Raw genomic sequence first — 21,103 nt, 5'->3', positions numbered from 1 at the left:
TCGGGTTTCATTTTCAGTATCATAAGCTCTGTTTTCATTATTTTTGAATACCTCCTTTATGTCAAAAACTTCTTTCTCTGAATTCAGTCCCTACTCGTCTTGATCTGCAAGTGGATGTTCTATAGTTCGTGCTTACAGGTTTATAACTTCTCTCAGTAACTGCTTCTTTCTTAGGATCGTCATGATTTCCTTCAAGTATTCGTTTAGGCGGTTTGTAGGATGTATTATATTCTTTCACTAATTATGGGTTCTTGTTTTGGGCTAGAAACTTCTGCTGTAGACCCGTTCTAGCCTTGTGAGCATGGGTATGAACTTAGATCAAATATGTACTAGATGTGGCACTAACATAAGCAATTATGCACATGGCTGTTATGTGTATTATGAGCAGCCTTTTTGGTATCAGCTGTTCTTATGAACTTAGATCAAAAAAGATATACTTATATATATTAATTGGAAAATTTGTCAGAAAAAACCATTTATAACAACTTTTTTGTTCAAAAAAACCTTATAAAAATTTTTTGGCCAAGTAAAACCTGATTAAAAAATTATTTTGTTTAAGACGACCTGAGGTCACTTTCCGGCGTTGACGGAACTTTCCCGACGTTGACCTCCCATGTGCAGGTCACGTGACCTTAAATTTTACTATTCCCACCTATTTCTTCTAATCTCACCCCCTAATCTACCTCTTAACACGCTTCCCTTTAAACCCTCCCCCATCTCTGTTCTTATTTCCCCTTTTTTCCTCTCTTTGATTTTCTCTCATCAATTGGAGATCATTCACGAGCTTCGAACTGACAATTCTTTGCAGTATTTGTGAGTCGCAATTGATTTCGGCCATTTAGTTTCGCCCTGTTCATCAAAATCGCAGGTAATGAAAAGTTAGGGTTTTTTTGCCCCTTTTTAATTGGAGTTTCATTATGCACTAACACCATGAATTATGGAGCAACCATGGCTCTATTGAAGGATATGAGATATGAATGTGGGTTTCCTGTTGCAAAGAGGACATCTTGGACCCACGACAATCCTAGCAGGAAGTTCATTGCGTGCAAGTTTTACAACCATGAAACTGGTCAGAGAGGCTATGATCAGGGGCGGAAGATAGTAGGGGCCAAAGGGGGCCAAGGCCCCCTCAAGTGAATTGCTTTACATTGGTAATATTTGGATTTTAGTACAAGTAAAAGTATAAAAAATTCATCTGGCCCCCGCCAAACAAATAAAAAAAAATTAATACAAAACCAAACTCACACTTTATGTACTAATATTAACGCATGTGATGAGTTTGGTACTTGATATTTCTAGATTCTACTATATTATATTGTTAGATAAGACAAAATATAAATATTGCAACTAAATAAAAATAAAAGATAAAAGAATTATCTAATAAAAAAATAACAACTTGCAAACATTACAATTCACTTCAACACAAAATTACAAAAGGAAAGCAGTGAAAACCCCCAAAGTGACGAAACAAACAGTACATATCACCATTGAAGTTTCTTGCTTGTTGTTGTTGATTTTCCTTAATTCAGGTAATTTAATTATCAATTTCTACTTAATCTTGTTTGTTTACTTCAATTTTCATATTAATTACAGGTTTAGTGTGTTGAATAAATAGTTAGAGTGAGATTTTGAATTAGAAATTTTGGGGTTTAATACTCTAATTGTATATGTAAATCAGTAAATGTGTAAATCCAAACAATTATATGAAAATTGTGAATAATTAGAATAATTAATACAATTGCAATTATACTTGATATATTGCCCAATAATCATTAGATTTGATTATGCTTTTTTTGCTGTTAATTTTTGTAATTTAGGAATGACAAAGAGGACTATCACTTCTTATTTTCTTCCACAAAAAAAGGGCAGGGGTGATGAAGATATACCTGTTGTTGAGCCAAATCAGCCAATTATCATTGATAATGAAGAAGTCGAACGTAATATTAATAATGACAATGTTGATGAGCAAATGCCTAATGAAGAAGGTATTGGTCTTGATTTTTTAATGCGTGATCCTAGGTTGCGTAAGCAAATTGAGACATATGATTCAGATGAAAAAGATTTGATTAGGAGATCTTACATTGATTTTGGGCCATATCAACCTAAACTTGATAATTATCCATACTCTGGTTCCGAAAAACACCCACGTAGGTTCTAAAAAAGTTGGTTTGTGAAGTTTCCTTGGTTAGAGTATTCTCCCACAATGGATGCTGCTTATTGTTTCTATTGCTTTCTTTTTGCTAAAAAGCCTCTTGGAAGATGTGGTTCGGATACATTCACAGTGAAGGGCTTTAAAAATTGGAAGAAAGTAAATAATGGGAAGGATTGTGCATTTTTGTGTCACATGGGGAAAGATTCCAATTCTGCTCATAACTTTTCAACAAAGTGTTATTTTAATCTCAAAAATCAATCCGCTCACATTGAGAAAGTAGTAGAGAAAGTAACTGCAGAGGAGATTGTCAAGAATCGTTTACGCCTTAAGACATCAATAGATGCTGTTAAATGGTTAACTTTCCAAGCTTGTGCATTTAGAGGGCATGATGAACGTTCTAGTTCAATTAATCAAGGGAACTTCTTGGAGATGCTAAAACTTTTAGCATCATATAATAAAGATGTTGATTCGGTTATTTTGGATAATGCCCCAAAGAATGCCAAATACACTTCTCCACTAATCCAAAAGGAGATTCTACATGTTTATGCAAGAAAAGTGCAAAATAGTATACGTGAGGAAATTGGTGATGCAAAGTTTTGTTTGATTGTTGATGAGTCTAGGGACATTTCTAAGAAAGAACAAATGGCATTAGTAGTGAGATATGTTGATAGAAGTGGATTGGTAAGAGAGCGATTTTTGGATTTGGTCCATGTCAAAGACACTACATCAAAAACATTAAAAAGGGAAATTTGTGCTGTCTTGTCTCATCATAACCTTAACCTTCAAAATATTAGAGGTCAAGGGTATGACAGTGCAAGTAATATGCGTGGAGAGTGGAATGGGTTACAAGCTTTATTTATGAAGGAGTGTCCTTATGCCTATTACATTCATTGTTTGGCACATCAACTACAACTAGCTCTTGTTGCTGCATCTAGGGAAGTGCCACAGATTCATACTTTCTTTCAACAATTGATTTTTGTTGTTAATGTGGTCACTAGCTCTTCAAAGCGACATGACGAGTTACAAGCAACTCAATTGGCTGAAATTGAACATCTAGTTGAGATTGAGGGGCTTGAGACGGGAAAAGGTCTCAATCAAATCGGTAAATTACAACGACCAGGTGATACTAGATGGAGCTCGCATTACAAGTCAATATCTAGTTTGTTAAGAATGTATTGTGCTACTCGCTTAGTTCTTGCTAACATAGCTAGTGAAGGAACAACTTATGCTCAGAGAGGAGATGCTCTTAATGGAGTTAAGTTGTTAATGTCATTTGAATTCGTATTTAACATACATGTTGTGAAGGAGATTATGGCCATCACCGATGGACTTTGTCAAGAACTACAATTGAAGACCCAAGATATTGTAAATGCAATGCATTTAGTTTGCACTACAAAGACATTACTTCAAACTTTAAGGAATGATGGGTGGGAGAGTTTGCTACATAATGTTAAAGTTTTTTGTGAGAAAAATGGTGTTACAGTTCCCGACATGGACTCTCCTTATGTTGATGTGCTTAAATCTATAAGGCAACAATCAAGACAAAAAGACAATGTGACAATGGAACATCACTATAGAGTTGATATATTTATGGCTGCTATAGATCGTCAATTGCAAGAGCTAAACGCAAGATTTAGTGAGCGAGCTACTGAACTTCTCATTTTAAGTGCGGCCTTGAATCCAAGAGATGGTTACAAGTCATTCAATATAGAGCATATTTGCAAGCTAGCTCGAGATTTTTATCCTATTGATTTCACAGAACATGAGAAAGATCATTTGAGTTATGAATTGCAACATTATTGGCTTGATATTCCTATTCATCCAGTGTTGAAGAACTTAACTACTCTTGGTGATTTATGTCAAGGATTAGTGACTACAGAAAAAATAAAAGATTATCCTCTTGTTTCAAGGTTAATTCGTCTCGTATTAACTCTTCCAGCATCTACTGCAACAACTGAGAGAGCTTTTTCAGCCATGAAGATAGTGAAAACAAACCTTCGAAGTAAGATGGAGGACGATTTTTTGAAGGACTACTTAATAGTGTATATAGAAAAGGAGATAGCGGAAACACTTAGTGAAGATGCCATCATTGATGCTTTTTATATGATGAAAGAGAGACGAGCACAACTAAAATGATATAAGATAAATGATAAGGTATGTTTTTCTTCATGTAGTACTATGGTAATTTTTTTGGAATATGTTCTATAACTCTATATTCATTGCTTATATAAAATATATTTTTGTTGTTGTGATATGTGGATTAATAAATTGATGTGTGAAAATGTTCATTATTTTTATCGTCGTCGTAGTTCCCTTTACTTTGGCCCCCGTTAAATAAAATTCCTGGTTCCGCCCCTGGCTATGATAAATTTGAGTGGGTTGATGAAGGTGTAATTGATTGGCAGAGAGATGTAACAAATGTCCTAGTAGCAGAGAAGCACAGACTTTGTACTGATCTTAACATTATGAGAGCAAGGCTGTCATGTGTGGAGCATGAGAAGGAAAGATTAGCTAAAGAAGTGGAAAAGCTGAACAACAAAATTTGGAGAAGGAACAATACAGCTGGAATGGAAAAGGGAGATGGGGTTACGTATGGGTCTATAATTTGCGTTTGTGTTATTGTATCTGTTGTTGTGAGTTTCATATTTGTGAAACTCTTTGGGTAGAATTAGTGAGGTTCTGCAGTAAGTTGGTTAGGTAGTTAGTTGTGCTAATTATTTGTACTTTTGAATATAGTTTGAATTATGAGTATATGAAATGAAAGTTGCATTTGATTTCCTTAAATTGTGTTTGCAAATTGGTATAATGGTAGTCAATTATAAGAAAAACTGACACAACTTCATATCTGTTCAAAATAAGCAGTACATTATAAGTGCCAAATATAAGCATTTCCTTACAAACAAGGACTTGGTTCACATAAGTACTTAGTTCAACATAAAAACAAACTGAAATAATTGTATCTTGCAAAATACAGAGTAAGTGGCCTTCAAATCATGGATTGCTGCTTTGTGTAGGTAGTTCCTGAGACTGTTTTAGGGGTGGATATCCAGTTGCAGTGCTGAAGTCTGTGATGCACCATCATGCGGAGATTGAGTTCCACCTTTCTTCTTCTTGCATCCAAGTTGTTTTACAGATGACGTTTTATGTTTTGCAACACCATCAGAAGCATCACCTTTCCCCTTTTTTGTAGATGTAGCACTAGCAGCACCCTTTCCCTTTTTTGATGCAGCAGCTGTTCCCACACCCTTCCCCTTTCTTTGTGTTCCATCAGAAGCAACAGTATGAGCTTTCAGTTGAGGAGTTGTGACATGAACAGTAGCAGTTAGAGTGATGGTTGTTGTAGCCTGAGAATCCGTGTCTTTAGGAAATGCATCAGCATTCCTACCTCTTCCCTTAGGAACTTTTTGCATAGTTGGATTGGTGCATTTAGTCTTGTAATGACCAAGACCACCACATTTGCCATACCTGTTTTGCTTCTTTGCCCTTTTCACATTTTGTTTTTCTTGATCTTCACCTGGTTCCTTCACTCTCTTTTTCTTGTTAGGCCTACCAGGCATAACTCTATGTGGAGGGGGAAATGGTTTTGGGTATGGGGTCAATTCCCATTGGGTCTGTCCAGGCATGGCTCTAAAGGATGGGGCATAGGTTTTGGCATATGTTTGGATATGATATGCAGGGTGTATGAAGTCCTCATAGTTTAACCTTCTCAATTAGATGCATGCTAATGCATTTCAACAAGGTATACCCATAAGAGTCCACTTGTAACAAACACATGTTCTATTCTCTAAATTCACCACATAAGTGTCATCTTCATGATCAACCTCAAATTCATTTAGGTAAGCTTGATTTATTCTCATTGCACTTGCTTCTTTTAGACCCATATGCACCATTTTCACTACACTAGGCATTATGACACCCTCAAAAATTTTTAAGCCCTCCCTTTTAGCACAACACCTTTGAATAACGTACCTCCTAATCCATTCCATTAATTGCAAAATAGGTTTTGATCTAGCCTTTCTTAATACATTGTTAAAACTCTCACAACAATTATTAAGGAGCATACCAGATTTTCTAGCCGAGGTAAAAGCATGTCTCGACCAGTGTTGTGCTGGGATTTCAGATAAGTACTTGAAGGCATCCTCATTCAATTCCTTGATTGTTGCCATATGTATGTTGAAATGATGCTGCATTTAAGTAATCATACTTGGTTATATATGCACTAAAGCACTAAAAATACCAAAAAATAACATATTTAAGTTCTAAACCATGGCAAATTGCAATTGCATACCACAGTTGATGACCTTGCAGCCTTCCAGAAATGTTCTTTGTATACCACACCTGGAAATTTTCCCTTAAAGTTGGTCCAAATGTGTCTGCAACAGTATCTTATGTCTGCATTGGGAATAGTTGTCTTAAATGCATCAATCAAACCCTGAATTTGATTTCAAGTTAGAATACAGAACCGGAATTTACAAGCAAGGAAATACACATATTCTTAACAACAACTGAGTAGAAACTACCTTTTGTCTATCTGACATGTAAGTCAGATCCTCTTTCTCATGCACCCATGTTATTGAATTTGCAAATGAACCTAGATCAGCTTTCAACAAGCCCAAGAACCAAGTCCAAGTCTCTGAGTTTTCAGTATCAACTACTGCCCAGGCAACAGGAAAGATGTTTTAGTTTCCATCTTTTCCTACTGCTGTGAGTAAGATACCTGGATAGGGTCCTCTTAAGTGTGCACCATCTACACCAAGGATAGGTCTGCACCCTGCCATGAAACCCTCTTTGCATTCCTGTAAGCAAATGTACAACCTCTGAAAAAGAGGTGGTGGATTCTCAATCCCTGTCACCTTCACCTTTGTTGTAGATCCTAGGTTATACTTTATGATTGTGGCTGCATAATCCCATACTCTGCTATATTCTAAGTTTGCATCTCCAAATATCATCTTAAATGCCTTAGCTCTAACATAGTATGCCATATAGTACCCTATTTCAAGTCTAAGCTCTCTCCTTTCTCTCTTGATAAAAGCTTGAAGTTTCATGGAAGGATCATCTCTCCAATCCTTAACATATCTTTTAGCCAGATACTGTGAGGACAACTTGGTATTATGATTTTGATGGCTGCATATGTGCCTCAATCTTAGACTCTTGATCTACCAGGTATCCTCATCTTTCAACTTACAACAGTAAACCTTGAATCTGCACTTTCTCCTATCTTTACACTTGCACTCTAAAATCCTAGCCCTTTTCCAAGGACAACTACACCTTTTCAACAAAAAACAGTGACCCTACTCCTATTATTGTGCAAATAATAGTAGTCATATCCATTTTCAATTGCATGGTATCTAAGAGCTTTCCTAAATATTGAATTGGAGGGGAACTTCAACCCTTTACTCGGAGCAATGTTTCCCCTAAAATCGGTAACTGGATTGAACACTGGATAGTCAGGACCCTTATCATCTGATCCTATCAAGCCGACTACCTTATCATCACTATCATCAAGCACCACATCATCTTCCAACTCTATACCATTTGCATTACCATCCTCATCTTCTGCCTTATCATCATGATGTACTGTAACAGCACCTAAGCTCCTAGACACTCTCTCTGTTATGTCAAGGTCCACATACCTCTGGAACAAATCATCATCATCATCTTTATCATCATAATCCTCATCAGTTAAATAAGAAACATCCTCACTGCCAGATTTGTCCTCTCCATCCACTAACTCATCTTCATGTATTGGTTTCTCAAAATGATCAGCAATTTCAAGCACTTGATGATTATCATCTAAAGGTTCCACTACACCAGCTGCATTCCTATTTTCTACTTCCTCAAACTCTTTTTGTTGTAAGGTTTTTTTCTGGCAGCTTCTGCCTTTCATCCCCTATAACAGAGTTGTTGATGCTTATGAAAGAGGTCTGTTTTGAGAGTGAATTTGTGTTTGAGGGTTGAATACTTTGAAAGTTAGGTGGGAAGTTGGTGAGGGAGGCTATGTTTGATGGATCACTTGAGACAATTATAAGGGTGTTTTCTTCAGATCTAGGGTTTTTGTGGGCCATATTAGAAGTGCTTGCTGACTCACCACCCTTGACCCCACTCTCAGCCAAGTCACTAGATTCCCTAACATCAGTCTCAGAATCTGTATACACCCCCACCCCTAGTTCATAAGCCAATGTGTTATAAGTCTTTTTTTTCTTTTTAGACCAAGTACAGGTGGTACCACCCATCCTTTTTTGGTGACTGCAGAAATTCAGGAATCTCCACATCACTCTTTATTTGCTTCCTCCCATTGAACAAACTACACCCATGCTTCCTAAACCATATTACTCCCACATCAGCATATCCTAACTCATTTTTTATCCAGTAGACAAACATAAAATAGCACACTTCACCTACATTTGGATGAAGTGAAACCCCATAATAATCATATTCCCCCTTTTCATATGATGTTTGTTTGCTCTTTGTTACAAAATCCCCACCATAGTACAGCCTAATGTCAATGGCCTCCATTAATTTATACCAAGGATTAAACACGTTATCTCTACCGTTAAAACTGATTCAATTAACAGCATACCAATACCAAATTCAGATTCAGATTCAACAACACACATGCAGAAAAGGAATTATTATATAGTTAACACACCAAACATAACACACAAATTTTCTGACTTTATGGTTCCCAAAACGACAATTTTTTACTCCAATTAATTCATCAACAATATTATACTCCAATTAATTAATCAACAAACCCTAACATAAACAATTTTTAAATTAATTTTGTGTAATTCCAAAAAAACAATTGAGAAAAAAAACATACTTGGGTTTATATATGACTCTGTAATTGGTCCCCCTTACTTTCTTCGAACAAGTAGCTACTACCTTCTTCGCCTCCTTCCTTGCGTTCTTCTTCGCCATGGCAGAGAGAATTGAGTTTTGTTCAGCAAAAAAAACCCAAAAAAGGAAAGAAACAAACTTTAAAAAGAAACAAATTAAGAAACTTACTGTTAAAGGTGGGTGTCAATTTAATTCAATTAGCATCTTCATTTATTAAGCATGCAAACAAAAAGTGACGCCATGGCAGAGTGTTAGTTGAAGAAGATTAATGACCTCCTTTGTGAAGAGAAGAGAGAGAAAATGAGGGAAAATTAAAAAAATTAAAGGGAAACGTGTTAAGAGGTATATTAGGGGGTGAAATTAGAAGAAATGGGTGGGAATAGTAAAAATTAATGTCACGTGACCTGCACATGGGAGGTCAACGTCGAGAAAGTTCAGTCAACGCCGGAAAGTGACCTTAGGTCGTCTTGAACAAAATAATTTTTTAATCAGGTTTTACTTGGCCAAATAATTTTTATAAGGTTTTTCGGAACAAAAAAAAAGTTGTTATAAATGGTTTTTTCTGACAAATTTTCCTATTTAATTAGATGAATTATTTAATATTATTAACTAATATATATGTGTAGACACCTAAAAATATCTCCCCAAAACCAAACCCGATGATAAATAACCTTTCACCGCCTCTATTGGTCGGGTTTAGACGTTTAGTATTTAATCCCGAGAGTGCTTAAAAAATCGTATTTTACTAAATTCATACTTTTCAAAGGCCATGGATTAGTCTTGATGTTTGGTAAAAGCATAGTTTTTATTTAAGCCCAAGCTTATTAATTAACTTTAAGCCCAAACCTTTTTATTTTATTGTTTCATTATTTATTTTTGGTCCAAACATTTTATTTTATTATTTTCTTATTTTAGCCCGAATAATAAAAGTCAAAAAAAGGCTCGAAATTATCAATCGGCACTTAAAAAGCCGAAATAAATTAGGGTTAAAAATGAATTTAGACGGAAAAATGGATTGGAAGTGACCGTGTCACGGTACAGTCTGACCGTGTCACGGGAACCCTTTCCGTCTGACGGTGGGACTTCTTCCCGTGACACGGGAGGTCTGCCGTGACACGGGACGTTCCGTGTCCTTTCCGCGTAAACCCTTAACGCGTTTTTCATTCCGTTTTCTGAAAATTTCCCGCGTCACTCCAAAGTTGTACTGTGTTACGGTAAAGTGTACCGTCTGACGGTACAGTCTGACCGTGTCACGGTACAATCTGACCGTGTCACGGGATACTTTTTTAGGGTTTTTATTATTTTAGGGTTCCGTGTGCTCCCTCAGTACATTTTCCCTATAAATACCCCCTCATTTCTGATGTACGGGGCAACCAGAATTTTATTATTCTTATTTTCTCTCTTCTATGCTTTAACCTAAACACTAGTCTACCCTTTTCACTTCAAAATTCCTTCTTCAAGCACTCAAAGGAGTCCATATTTTACTCGAGGTTTTGTCCTTAAGCCAAGGCGTGAAAGGTAGAATCGTTTGAGGGTTTGGCCCCAAAATCAACTTTAGCTTTATTTAATTTAATTTAATTATTGTTTTTCCTTGAAGTTATTAACTCGTTTATTATTTTGTAGTTGCAAGCAAACAAATTCAAAGTAAGGATCATGCTCTTTTATTATTATTATTTTTTTTTTTCTAACAATTTTATGTTGTTGGGATTGTGATTAAATTGGTATTAATGTTGATTCTATTATTATTTTTATTATGATCACCATATTGCATGTTTAAAGGGAATATGTAATTGAAAATCACGACTAATAAGATAATTTGCACAACCGGTTTAGGATCCTTTTTAATCTTATTGTTAATTTAAGTGATCACCAAATTTTTAGAATTATGTGTCCATTAATTTTAAACCAATTTAGTTAAATAATAGTTTGGAGCGAATTGAATTATTGTTTGTATGCCTTTGAGATCACAGGAATGTTTTTCAATATAAGAATCGAGTAGAGGCTAATACGGGCGAATGTGACTCCATGACTCACTTCGTACCATCATCCCCGATCCTCCTTTCGTGGTTCCGAACCATATGGAGTTAGTAATCTCATGGATTATGAATGGGGTGTAACCTTCACGGGTCAATCGTTGTTGCCTTCGTTGTCCCTTATTCGTGGTTGCCTTTTATGATCCGTGAACGGTTTACAAGTTCCTTAAAAACTTGTTGGTGGCTCCCTACTTTATTTGTCCCTAATCGTAATGTCAATTCCCACTTCCTATGAGTGCCAAGCATATTCACACATGCTTTAACGTAGGCGCACTTTGAGCGACGCCTACAATTTGGCGACTCCACTGGGGAGGATTCTAAATTATTTATCGATTTGAGTGATCGGTATTTATTTACGATGAGTGGATGAGACTTGAAAGATTCTTAAAAAAATATTCCTGTGATTAATTTGGCATTTTTTGCATCTGCATAGACGTTTTAACGTCGCATTCAGGTCTGTCCCGTAGGAAAAATTGGATAAATTGGTTGCGCGCAAAAGCACATAGGGCACCAGTCAGATTTTCTGAATGCCGTGTCACGGCAGTCCTAAAATCAGTCCGGTGACCTATTTTCTTTTCTCACAGCCGACTTTCTTCAATTTTTCGGAACAAACGTATGTGTTCTACATGCGTCTTAGCCCCGGGGGATTTAAGCTCTATCAACCCAAAAACGCTCATGGCAATAAGGGTTCATTCGAGTTATTAAATCCACCCAAACCATGGAGTCGAGTTCGATTTCATCACGAACTCGCGGAGCCGCCCGTTGGCATACACCCTCAAGGGAGGCTGCCTTGCTAACGCGTCCAAACTCTTAACCATGGTACCCTTTGACACCCAAAGCTTGACCAATAGTTGAACATAGATCTTGACTCTAGGTTGCGAACTTTTACATCATCGTGCCTAAATGCTATGTGGTTGTTTGGTGCTAACCCTCATGTGTTTTCTCATTTTGTTTAACCCATGACCGAGGGTTTTTATTCCCACGTAGTAATTAGTACGGACTTAAAATCGATTAAAATATGAAAAAATCACAAAACTGACCTGGAACTGCGCACCGTGTCACGGCATGTTCTGTCGTGTCACGGTGAACACTGCCGTGACACGGAAAAGTTTACGTCTGACGGTAGACTGCACCGTGTCACGACAGTCTGCACCGTGACACGGTGCCCAGGAAAGTGTCCTGTCAGTCTTTTTCTCGATTTTTGTGCGAATGCTGTGTCCAGTTTTGAGTCGTGTCTAGCTATACGGTCAAAACACGCGTCTATAACTTCACTTAATCACTCACATATCCTGTTCACACTTTTTTTGCTTTAAGTCGTGCACCACTTTTTTGACCGTATTTTAGGGAAGTCTTGTTTTTGTGTCGTTTTTTTTTTCGGAGTAAGTCGGATGGTATCCTCCCTTTAAAAATAAACAAGTAGAATTTCTAAATTATAGATTTTTTTTTCAAAAAAAAAAAAATAAATAAATAAATATTCCCGTGACACGGGATTTTTTCCTGTCTGACGGGAGAAATTCCCGTTTCACGGCAAAAAAAAAAATAAAAAAAAGTATTCCCGTGACACGGGATTTTATCCCATCTGACGGGCGAAGTTCCCGTATCACTGCAAAAAAAAAAAAAAAAAAAGTTAAAAAAAAAAAAAAAAAATCTCGTGCCACGCCAGCATCTACCGTGGCACGGGAATGGCTGCCGCGCCACGGGAAACCCTACCGTGTCACGGCAAATTTCCACCGTGACACGGTGGAATTTTCAAAAAAATTCAAAAAAAGCGTCAGTCAAGTCTTTTGTGTTAATTTGGTCCTCGCGTCAGTCATTTTGGTTATTGTTCACATGTTTAGCCATACGATCATACCACGAGTCTTATAACATCACTTAGTCACTCACGAGTCAAGTATAGTCCACACACTTTCTTTATGTTCCGACTCGAGTCGTGCACCAGGTCGTTTATGATCGTATATTAGGTTCATGCACCCTTTTTTCGTCATAATAAAAAATGAGTGGAGTTTTCTCACCTGTTTTCAAATGTCTATTTTTTTTCCTTCCTTTCCTATCTTGAGCAATGAGTCAAACAATTAACTGAATTATTTTATTTCACAGTACTTGTTCAAGGAACAGAGATAGATCAATACGGTTCGAGCCATTACCGCAACAATCTCTCAGATCTAATAGGCGTTCAAAGAGAACTTTGTCATCTCCGTTACTCATCACCTTTCAATGGCCACTAAAGAAGACATTGAGAACATCAACAAATCCATTGAGGCACTGTCTTCCATGATGCAAACCCTTACCACTAGGGTCACTACCATGGAACAAAACAAGGTCACTGTTTCCACCCTTGACAAACTGAAGGAACAAATGAGTAAGATTTCTGAGGCTTTCACTTATGTGGAACGGCCTCCCACTTCTTTGAATGTGAAGGACAGACTCGCTGAAAAGTTCTCCACTGCTGATATTCCAAAGTTAAAGCCTCTCCTTAGAACATGCTTGCCAACAATGGTTCTATTCCCTAGATGCCAAGCGTACTGCGACTTGGCAAGATGTCACCGAAAGTTTCATGAATCGTTACAAGTGTAACATTCAAACTAAAACTTCTGAACGTGAACTCTCCATTCTCAAACAGAAAGAGAATGAAGGTTTAACCGCTTACCTGAACAAGTGGAGGGAAACAGCTACACTCTTGGTAGATCCTCCCAAAGAAAGAGAGATGGTTCGCCTCTTTATTCAAAATCTGACTCATAAATATAGGGAACATCTCAAATTTCTTCCACTGAACACTTTCGAAGCTGTATACAACATCGACATCAATATCGAGGATGAGCTAATAAAGACTGCTGGTAGTAACAATAATAACACTTGGAAAAACAAGAAGAACGACCATCCTTCTACTTCGTCTTCTAAGCACGAAAATACTACCAACAATATAAGCCAAGTTGATCTCAATGAAGTGTTAGCTCTTACTCCATTGCCCAAGAAGAAAAGAACTTACACTCCTTTAGGAATGACTTATGATGCGGCCTTTGATCGCCTTTACAGTTAAGGCCTGATCACACCTATTGGGCCATTTCCAGAGCCAAAACCTGAAGAAAGGAGCGCCAAATGCAATCCCAATGCCCATTGCAAGTACCATCAAGGAAGGGGCCACACTACGGATCAATGTTGGAATTTGAAGGACGTCATTCAAGACTTGATGGATGCAAATAAACTTCATGTCCCTCCAGACGGCAGGAAGTAATGAATACAAGGCACACAGATCCTTCGTGCAAGATTTCATGCTTTTTTTTATTCTTTTGTTTCGACCGTCTCCCCCAATAAGTCTAGCATAGGTTCACGTTATCCATGTGTCTATGTGTCACATTTCTTACCTTCTTCATAAATGAGCATCTCTTTCTTACATTCGATCATGTGATTAGCAAAAAAAAAAAAAAAAAAAAAAAAAATTGCCGAACTAAACACAAGGTACACCAATGATTTGAGGCACCTTTGCAACCCTGTCATTCCCCATTAACCACTCAATCACATATCCAGTTCTTCATCAACCACTTTGAGCCTCGTCTAACGTTTGGCCTTCATTTCTTCAACCCACATTCACTCAACCCTGGGATTTGAAGATGTGTAATTGTATAACATTCAAAAAGAAAGTAAAAAAAAGTAGCAAAGCAAAAATAAAACAATGTCTAAAGGCAAGTGTTCCAATGTATTTGATATGAACACGTCTCAAATTGTGTCTCTCATCGAGTGCTCGGTACCGTGCCTGAGAAACATGAATGCTAAGTGAGTGATGGACCGCATGATCTGAGATTGCCTACATTGATTCAAAAGAATGGAAAAAAAAAAGTTCAAAGCAAAAAAAAAACGTGTTGAAAATAAACTTGCAAAATTCAAAATTTTCAAATTCACAATTACACATCTTGGGGACTTCTCTCGGGTCTTGAGCCTTTTACCTCTTTCTTCCTTAAACCATCAACTTAACCACATTACAACCCTTGAAAGACCTCTTTTAGGTGTACATACACTTGTGCAAAGTTCGGTTAGAGCTACGTTCGGCCTGATTCCTAACGGATACGTAGGCAACCTCACATCGAGGTGCGACCACATTCACATTCATATCCACATTCACATTCATATCTATACATGATCGAGTCAAAGAATGTCCAATGCTTATCCCTACCCATTTAGAGCTAGACTTGGGGGCTTGAACCCAAATCACATTAGCTTACCCAGCCTGAAGAGTTATCATCTTTAACTCTTCTCACATCTCTTTCCATTGCTATAACCCTTGCAGCCAGCCTTAGTATCACATTCACACGCTTCACTCACACATCCATATCCATATCAATTATCCTTCCCTTTAAGAGCCCTTCTTCATGAAATCTTGTTTCAACACTGTGCATGTTTCATCATATTTAAAGACAACATTCAGTAGAAGAAACATTGTATACTTGCTTAGCTTCCTGACCTGAGCAATGTTCATTGTTTCGCATAATGTGCTAAGAAACATTTATATATCAATGATTTTTAATCATACAAAGCATACCGTGCTTAGCTCCTTGACCTAAGCAACGTTCATTATGCAATAATCACTATACGTGCTTAGCTTCCAAGCCTAAGTGACGTTCAAAATCACTTCTTTACACCATATATGATGCTTAGCTCCATGACTTAAGTTCATTCATCTATCGTGTCACATGATGTAATTGTCCTTAGCCTCCTGGCCTAAGAACATGCATCATGCATACATTATTTTCAGGACAAACAATTCAATCCATACGATTCATTTCGTCTTGCTCAAGGAGGAAGTTCAAAACTTCTCTCCCTTTTCATTATTTTATTTTGGGGAAGTTCAAAAAACTTTTTCCAAGTTTTCATCGAAGGAAGTTCGAAAATAAAAGTTCAGTTTTCACATCTTTCTTTTTCGGGAGAAAGTCGGTACCCTCCACTCATGACAAAAATTGACGGAAAATTTTTGCTTTTGCATCTTCGTTTGCTTGTGTCTGCACACACACATATACACACACACACACTCACAAGTCATACACATGTCATGTCACATCAAGTCAAACTTGGTCAAGTTAGTGGTCAAGTCAATCACAGTATATACGAGTCCATTGGCAAATTTATTTTTGCAGGTCTTATCTACAGCCCACGTCCGGGGACAAGCGGACCATCTGCAGCCCACGTCCGGGGACAAGCGGACCACCATCATTTCATGACGCAAGGTTCTCGATACACAGAGACTTGCAATCTCATCATATTTCGACTTTCCTCAAGCATGGAAAGTATTATCCGGTGGATTTTTCTTCAAGTATAGAAAACCGCCAAGTCGGCTTTCCTCAAGCATGGAAGGAATTATCGGTGGAATTCTTCAAGCATAGAATGAAACCATATTCATCAGTCGGCTTTCCTCAGGCTTGGAAAGCGTTATCGGTGGATTTTTCTTCAAGTATAGAAAACCGCCAAGTCGGCTTTCCTCAGGCTTGGAAAGCGTTATCGGTGGATTTTTCTTCAAGTATAGAAAACCGCAAAGTCGGCTTTCCTCAGGCATGGAAAGCATCATCAGTGGATTTTTCTTCAAGTATAAAAAACCACAAAATTCCTTTGTCGGCTTTCCTCAAGTATGGAAGGCATTATCGGAGGAATTCTTCAAGCATAGAATGACACCAAATTCGTTCGTCGACTTTCCTCAGGCATGGAAGGTATTATCCGGTAGCTTTCTTCAGGCTTAGAAAACTGCCAAACTCTTCAGTCGGCTTTCCTCAAGCATGGAAAGCGTTTCAACCAATGTCACTCGGTAGATTCCTTCAAGCTTAGGAAGCTGCAAAATCCGTTTGTCACCGATACACTGGTGCCAGATACGTATTCTATCCCGTTACTCTTTTATCTGTGGAATTAACATTTTTCTGCAGGTATCAGCGTATACAGAATGATTTAGGATCACAGAACGTCTTAAATCATTCTCCGTCCCTATCGACTACTTTGACTATCGTTTTCGAAACTAACGTTTCTACAAACTTAGTCAAAGTGGGGGCTTCTGTAGACACCTAAAAATGTCTCCCCAAAACCAAACCCGATGATAAATAACCTTTCACCGCCTCTATTGGTCGGGTTTAGTATTTAATCCCGATAGTGCTTAAAAAATCGTATTTTACTAAATTCATACTTTTGAAAGGTCCATGGATTAGTCTTGATGTTTGGTAAAACATAGTTTTTATTTTAGCCCAAGCTTATTAATTAATTTTAAGCCCAAACCTTTTTATTTTATTGTTTCATTATTTATTTTTGGCCCAAACATTTTATTTTATTATTTTCTTATCTTAGCCCGAATAATAAAAGTCAGAAAAAGGCCCGAAATTATCAATCGGCACTTAAAAAGCCGAAATAAATTAGGGTTAAAAATGAATTTAGACGGAAAAATGGACTGGAAGTGACTGTGTCACGGTACAGTCTGACCGTGTCACGAGAACCCTTCCCGTCTGACGGTGGGACTTCCCGTGACACGGGAGGTCTGCCGTGACAAGGGACGTTCCGTGTCCTTTCCGCGTAAACCCTTAACGCGTTTTTCATTCCGTTTTCTGAAAATTTCCCGCGTCACTCCAAAGCTGTACCGTGTCACGGTAAAGTGTACCGTCTGACGGTACAGTCTGACCGTGTCACGGTACAATCTGACCGTGTCACGGGATACTTTTTTAGGGTTTTTATTATATTAGGGTTCCGTGTGCCCCCTCAGCACATTTTCCCTATAAATACCCCCTCATTTCTGATGTACGGGGCAACCAGAATTTTATTATTCTTATTTTCTCTCTTCTATGCTTTAACCTAAACACTAGCCTACCCTTTTCACTTCAAAATTCCTTCTTCAAGCACTCAAAGGAGTCCATATTTTACTCGAGGTTCTGTCCTTAAGCCAAGGCGTGAAAGGTAGAATCGTTTGAGGGTTTGGCCCCAAAATCAACTTTAGTTTTATTTAATTTAATTTAATTATTGTTTTTCCTTGAAGTTACTAACTCGTTTATTATTTTGTAGTTGCAAGTAAACAGATTCAAAGTAAGGATCATGCTCTTTTATTATTATTATTATTATTTTTCTAACAATTTTATGTTGTTGGGATTGTGATTAAATTGGTATTAATGTTGATTCTATTATTATTTTTATTATGATCACCATATTGCATGTTTAAAGGGAATATGTAATTGAAAATCACGACTAATAAGATAATTTGGACAACCGGTTTACGATCCTTTTTAATCTTATTGTTAATTTAAGTGATCACCAAATTTTTAGAATTATGTGTGCATTAATTTTAAACCAATTTAGTTAAATAATAGTTTAGAGCGAATTGAATTATTGTTTGTATGCCTTTGAGATCACAGGAATGTTTTTCAATATAAGAATCGAGTAGAGGCCAATACGGGCGAATGTGACTCCATGACTCACTTCGTACCATCATCCCCGATCCTCCTTTCGTGGTTCCGAACCATATGGAGTTAGTAATCTCATGGATTATGAATGGGGTGTAACCTTCACGGGTCAATCGTTGTTGCCTTCGTTGTCCCTTATTCGTGGTTGCCTTTTATGATCCGTGAACGGTTTACAAGTTCCTTAAAAACTTGGTTGCGCCTCCCTACTTTATTTGTCCTTAATCCTTTTTAACCTAAGCATAATTTTTTTTTAAAATCAACATTAATTAGAAAGGTGTTTTTATATTTAACTCATGTATTTGTTTGTATTGAACAAAATTTGTATGAATGATTCAATTTAATTGTGGTTGGAAAAATTATATGTATGAAGTATATTTTGATGGCTTTCGTCGTACCTGGAAATGTTTTTGTTAATTTTATTATACATAAATTTATATTGCACGTATACAGGATCATAAATTTATTTTACATAGGAAATGTGGAATTTTTCTTACAAGATAAATGTACAATATAAAATACAAGAATACAAGAAATACAGGTCTAAAATGAAATATAAAAATATTACAGATTATAAAAATACAGGAACAATACAACATAAAATACGTACAGGGGTAATTCGAATTATCAAATACATATGGTCGGATTTTTTTTTAAATAAAAAAACATTAAAGAACTGTTATCTAACTTAACCGTTCTTTATTGTAAGGCAATATAGAACGGTTAAGTGGCCTAAACCGTTCTTTTTTCCTTCCTTAGTGTACGAAATTAAGAAGGTAAAAGAGAACGGTTGTGACTCACAAGCGTTCTCTATTTGTCAATATATAAAACGCCTAAACGACCTGTTCTCTATAATTTATAGTTCGCTTAGCAGAAGAACGCCTCTAAGGCGATCTATAAATCCTATTAAAACAGTTCTCTAAGGCCTTTTTGTAGTAGTTTACTGTGGAAATTTTGCATAATTTTGTTGCTTTAGTTGAGAAACAATATAGTGTTTATGTCAAGGTTATTAAATCAGACAATGCAAATGAATTGTGTAAAGGGAGGATATTAGACTTGTTCAATTCAAAGGGTATTCAACATCAAACCAATTGTATTAGCACTCCTCAACAAAATGGAATTGTTAAGAGAAAACACAAACATCTTCATAAGGTTGGAAGAGCTCTACTTTTACAATAAGGGCTTCTTGTTAGTTATAGGGAAATTATGTGCTACTTACTTGATCAGAAGCACACTGTAGACACCCATTTGTGTCTCCCCAAAACCAAACTCGGTGATGAGTACATTTCACGTCGAATCATAATCGAATGAAGTGGAAGTGTGGAAAGTCTAGTGTTGCAGATAGTTTTAATTTCTTTTCTTTTCTCTTTGTTTTTGAAAATCTATTTTAAGAAAACAGCCAATCCAATTTGGTTGGTCCATTATATGGGTCCAATAATGGTGTAGTTGGATGGGTCTTCAAAAGTGCTTTCCAATGATACATTATAAGCCCAATTCTGATGAATAATGAGGAAGTTGTGGCCAAATTACTAAACTGGGCCCGGTTTGAGCCTTATATGCGGCCCAGTGATCTAGAGGAGGGCCTAATATGGATTTATCATTCCTAATGCAATTAGGATTGGTTTTAGTCCTAGAAGGTTCTTTTCATTCCTAATTCAATTAGCATTGATAAATTGACTTTTGTAGACTTTTTGGAGTTTTAGTCAAAATAAAAGAGCGAGTGTTTTAAGGAAAATACAATTTTGTCCTTCTGTACGGTTAAATTTTATCTGAATTTAGAAAACGCGTGAAAGAATTAATTAGCGCCTAACGCCGGACATTAGCGCCTGGTGCTAGCGTTATTCCTAATGCAATTAGGATTGGTTTTAGTCTTCTAGATTCTTCTAGAAGGTTCTTTTCATTCCTAATTCAATTAGCATTGATAAATTGACTTTGTTGACTATTTGAAGTTTTAGTCAAAATAAAAGAGCGAGTGTTTTAAGGAAAATACAATTTTGTCCTTCTGTACGGTTAAATTTTATCTGAATTTAGAAAACGCGTGAAAGAATTAATTAGCGCCTAACGCCGGACATTAGTGCCTGGTGCTAGCGTTAGCGCCTGGTGCTAATGTTCAGCGCCTGGCGCTAACTTATTTTTTCCTCGTCGAAACTCCGATTGGTTTTTCTATCTTTTTGGCTGATTTTCTCTATAAATAGCCTCCTAAAATCTCCGTTTTTCATCATCAACAATCACCAATTCTCATCAATTCTTATATTCTCTAATTCTCTTCTCTCTCGAAGCTAAAGCTTGTTTTCTCTTTCTCTCTTTTCTAAACCAACCTTTTTATACACAATTCCGCATTCACAAGATCAAGAAACACCTAGCCAGGTTCGAAGTTGCCTTCTCCCTAGACGTGAAAGGTTTTAATTTCTGAGGGTTTGGTCCCAAATCTCTCTTTCAATTATTTAATTTAATTGTTTGTTTATTATTTTCCTTGTAGTGACTAACGCGTGTATTTTGTTATTAGAAAGAGATACGAGGCATCCAAGTAAGTGCTTTAATGGTTTTTATTGTTATTATGATGTAGAAATCATGCTTAGGTTGTTATATATTATGATTCCTAATGTCATGTTAGGGTATTTTGATCTTCCTAATATCATGTTTAGGGTAACAACTAAAAAACCCTT

The 21,103-nt window shown here is 36.8% G+C and overlaps 2 protein-coding genes across 5 annotated transcripts; one reads left to right on the top strand and one right to left on the bottom strand.

The window, feature by feature from the left end:
- The first annotated feature begins 2,203 nt into the window (after positions 1 to 2,203).
- Positions 2,204 to 4,818, top strand: LOC110722180 (zinc finger MYM-type protein 1-like). The gene is made up of 3 exons (XM_021901446.1): positions 2,204 to 4,194; positions 4,327 to 4,333; positions 4,462 to 4,818. The coding sequence occupies exons 1-3, from the start codon at positions 2,204 to 2,206 to the stop codon at positions 4,816 to 4,818; spliced, it is 2,355 nt and encodes a 784-aa protein (XP_021757138.1).
- A 153-nt stretch (positions 4,819 to 4,971) lies between these two features.
- On the bottom strand, positions 4,972 to 9,463 carry LOC110722143. Of its 4 annotated transcripts, none has more exons than XR_002511543.1 (4): positions 9,161 to 9,463; positions 6,673 to 9,064; positions 6,441 to 6,544; positions 4,972 to 6,336 (listed from the first exon to the last, which is right to left on the bottom strand). XR_002511543.1 is itself a non-coding variant. In XM_021901400.1 (4 exons), the coding sequence occupies exons 2-4, from the start codon at positions 6,688 to 6,690 to the stop codon at positions 5,884 to 5,886; spliced, it is 615 nt and encodes a 204-aa protein (XP_021757092.1). In that variant the 5' UTR covers positions 6,691 to 9,064; positions 9,161 to 9,445; the 3' UTR covers positions 4,972 to 5,883. The 4 variants fall into 4 exon arrangements, 3 of the variants coding, with proteins under 3 accessions (XP_021757092.1, XP_021757094.1, XP_021757093.1); XM_021901400.1 differs by having other exon boundaries at positions 6,441 to 6,584; positions 9,161 to 9,445; XM_021901402.1 differs by having other exon boundaries at positions 6,441 to 6,584; positions 8,976 to 9,064; positions 9,161 to 9,438.
- Positions 9,464 to 21,103: the final 11,640 nt, after the last annotated feature.

Source organism: Chenopodium quinoa, unplaced genomic scaffold, assembly GCF_001683475.1.
Source record: "Chenopodium quinoa cultivar QQ74 unplaced genomic scaffold, ASM168347v1, whole genome shotgun sequence".
In the NCBI taxonomy this organism is placed as follows: Eukaryota; Viridiplantae; Streptophyta; class Magnoliopsida; order Caryophyllales; family Amaranthaceae; genus Chenopodium; species Chenopodium quinoa.
The sequence above is the reverse complement of the archived record's forward strand: the minus strand, read 5'-3'. Positions and strand labels throughout refer to the sequence as shown.

Excerpts from the sequence above, each read along its gene's own strand:
- LOC110722180 (XM_021901446.1), top strand. The coding sequence starts at position 2,204 with ATGGATGCTGCTTATTGTTTCTATTGCTTTCTTTTTGCTAAAAAGCCT.
- LOC110722143 (XM_021901400.1), bottom strand. Across the intron at positions 6,337-6,440 it reads CTGCAAGGTCATCAACTGTG|CATCATTTCAACATACATAT; the intron begins GTATGCAATTGC and ends ACTTAAATGCAG.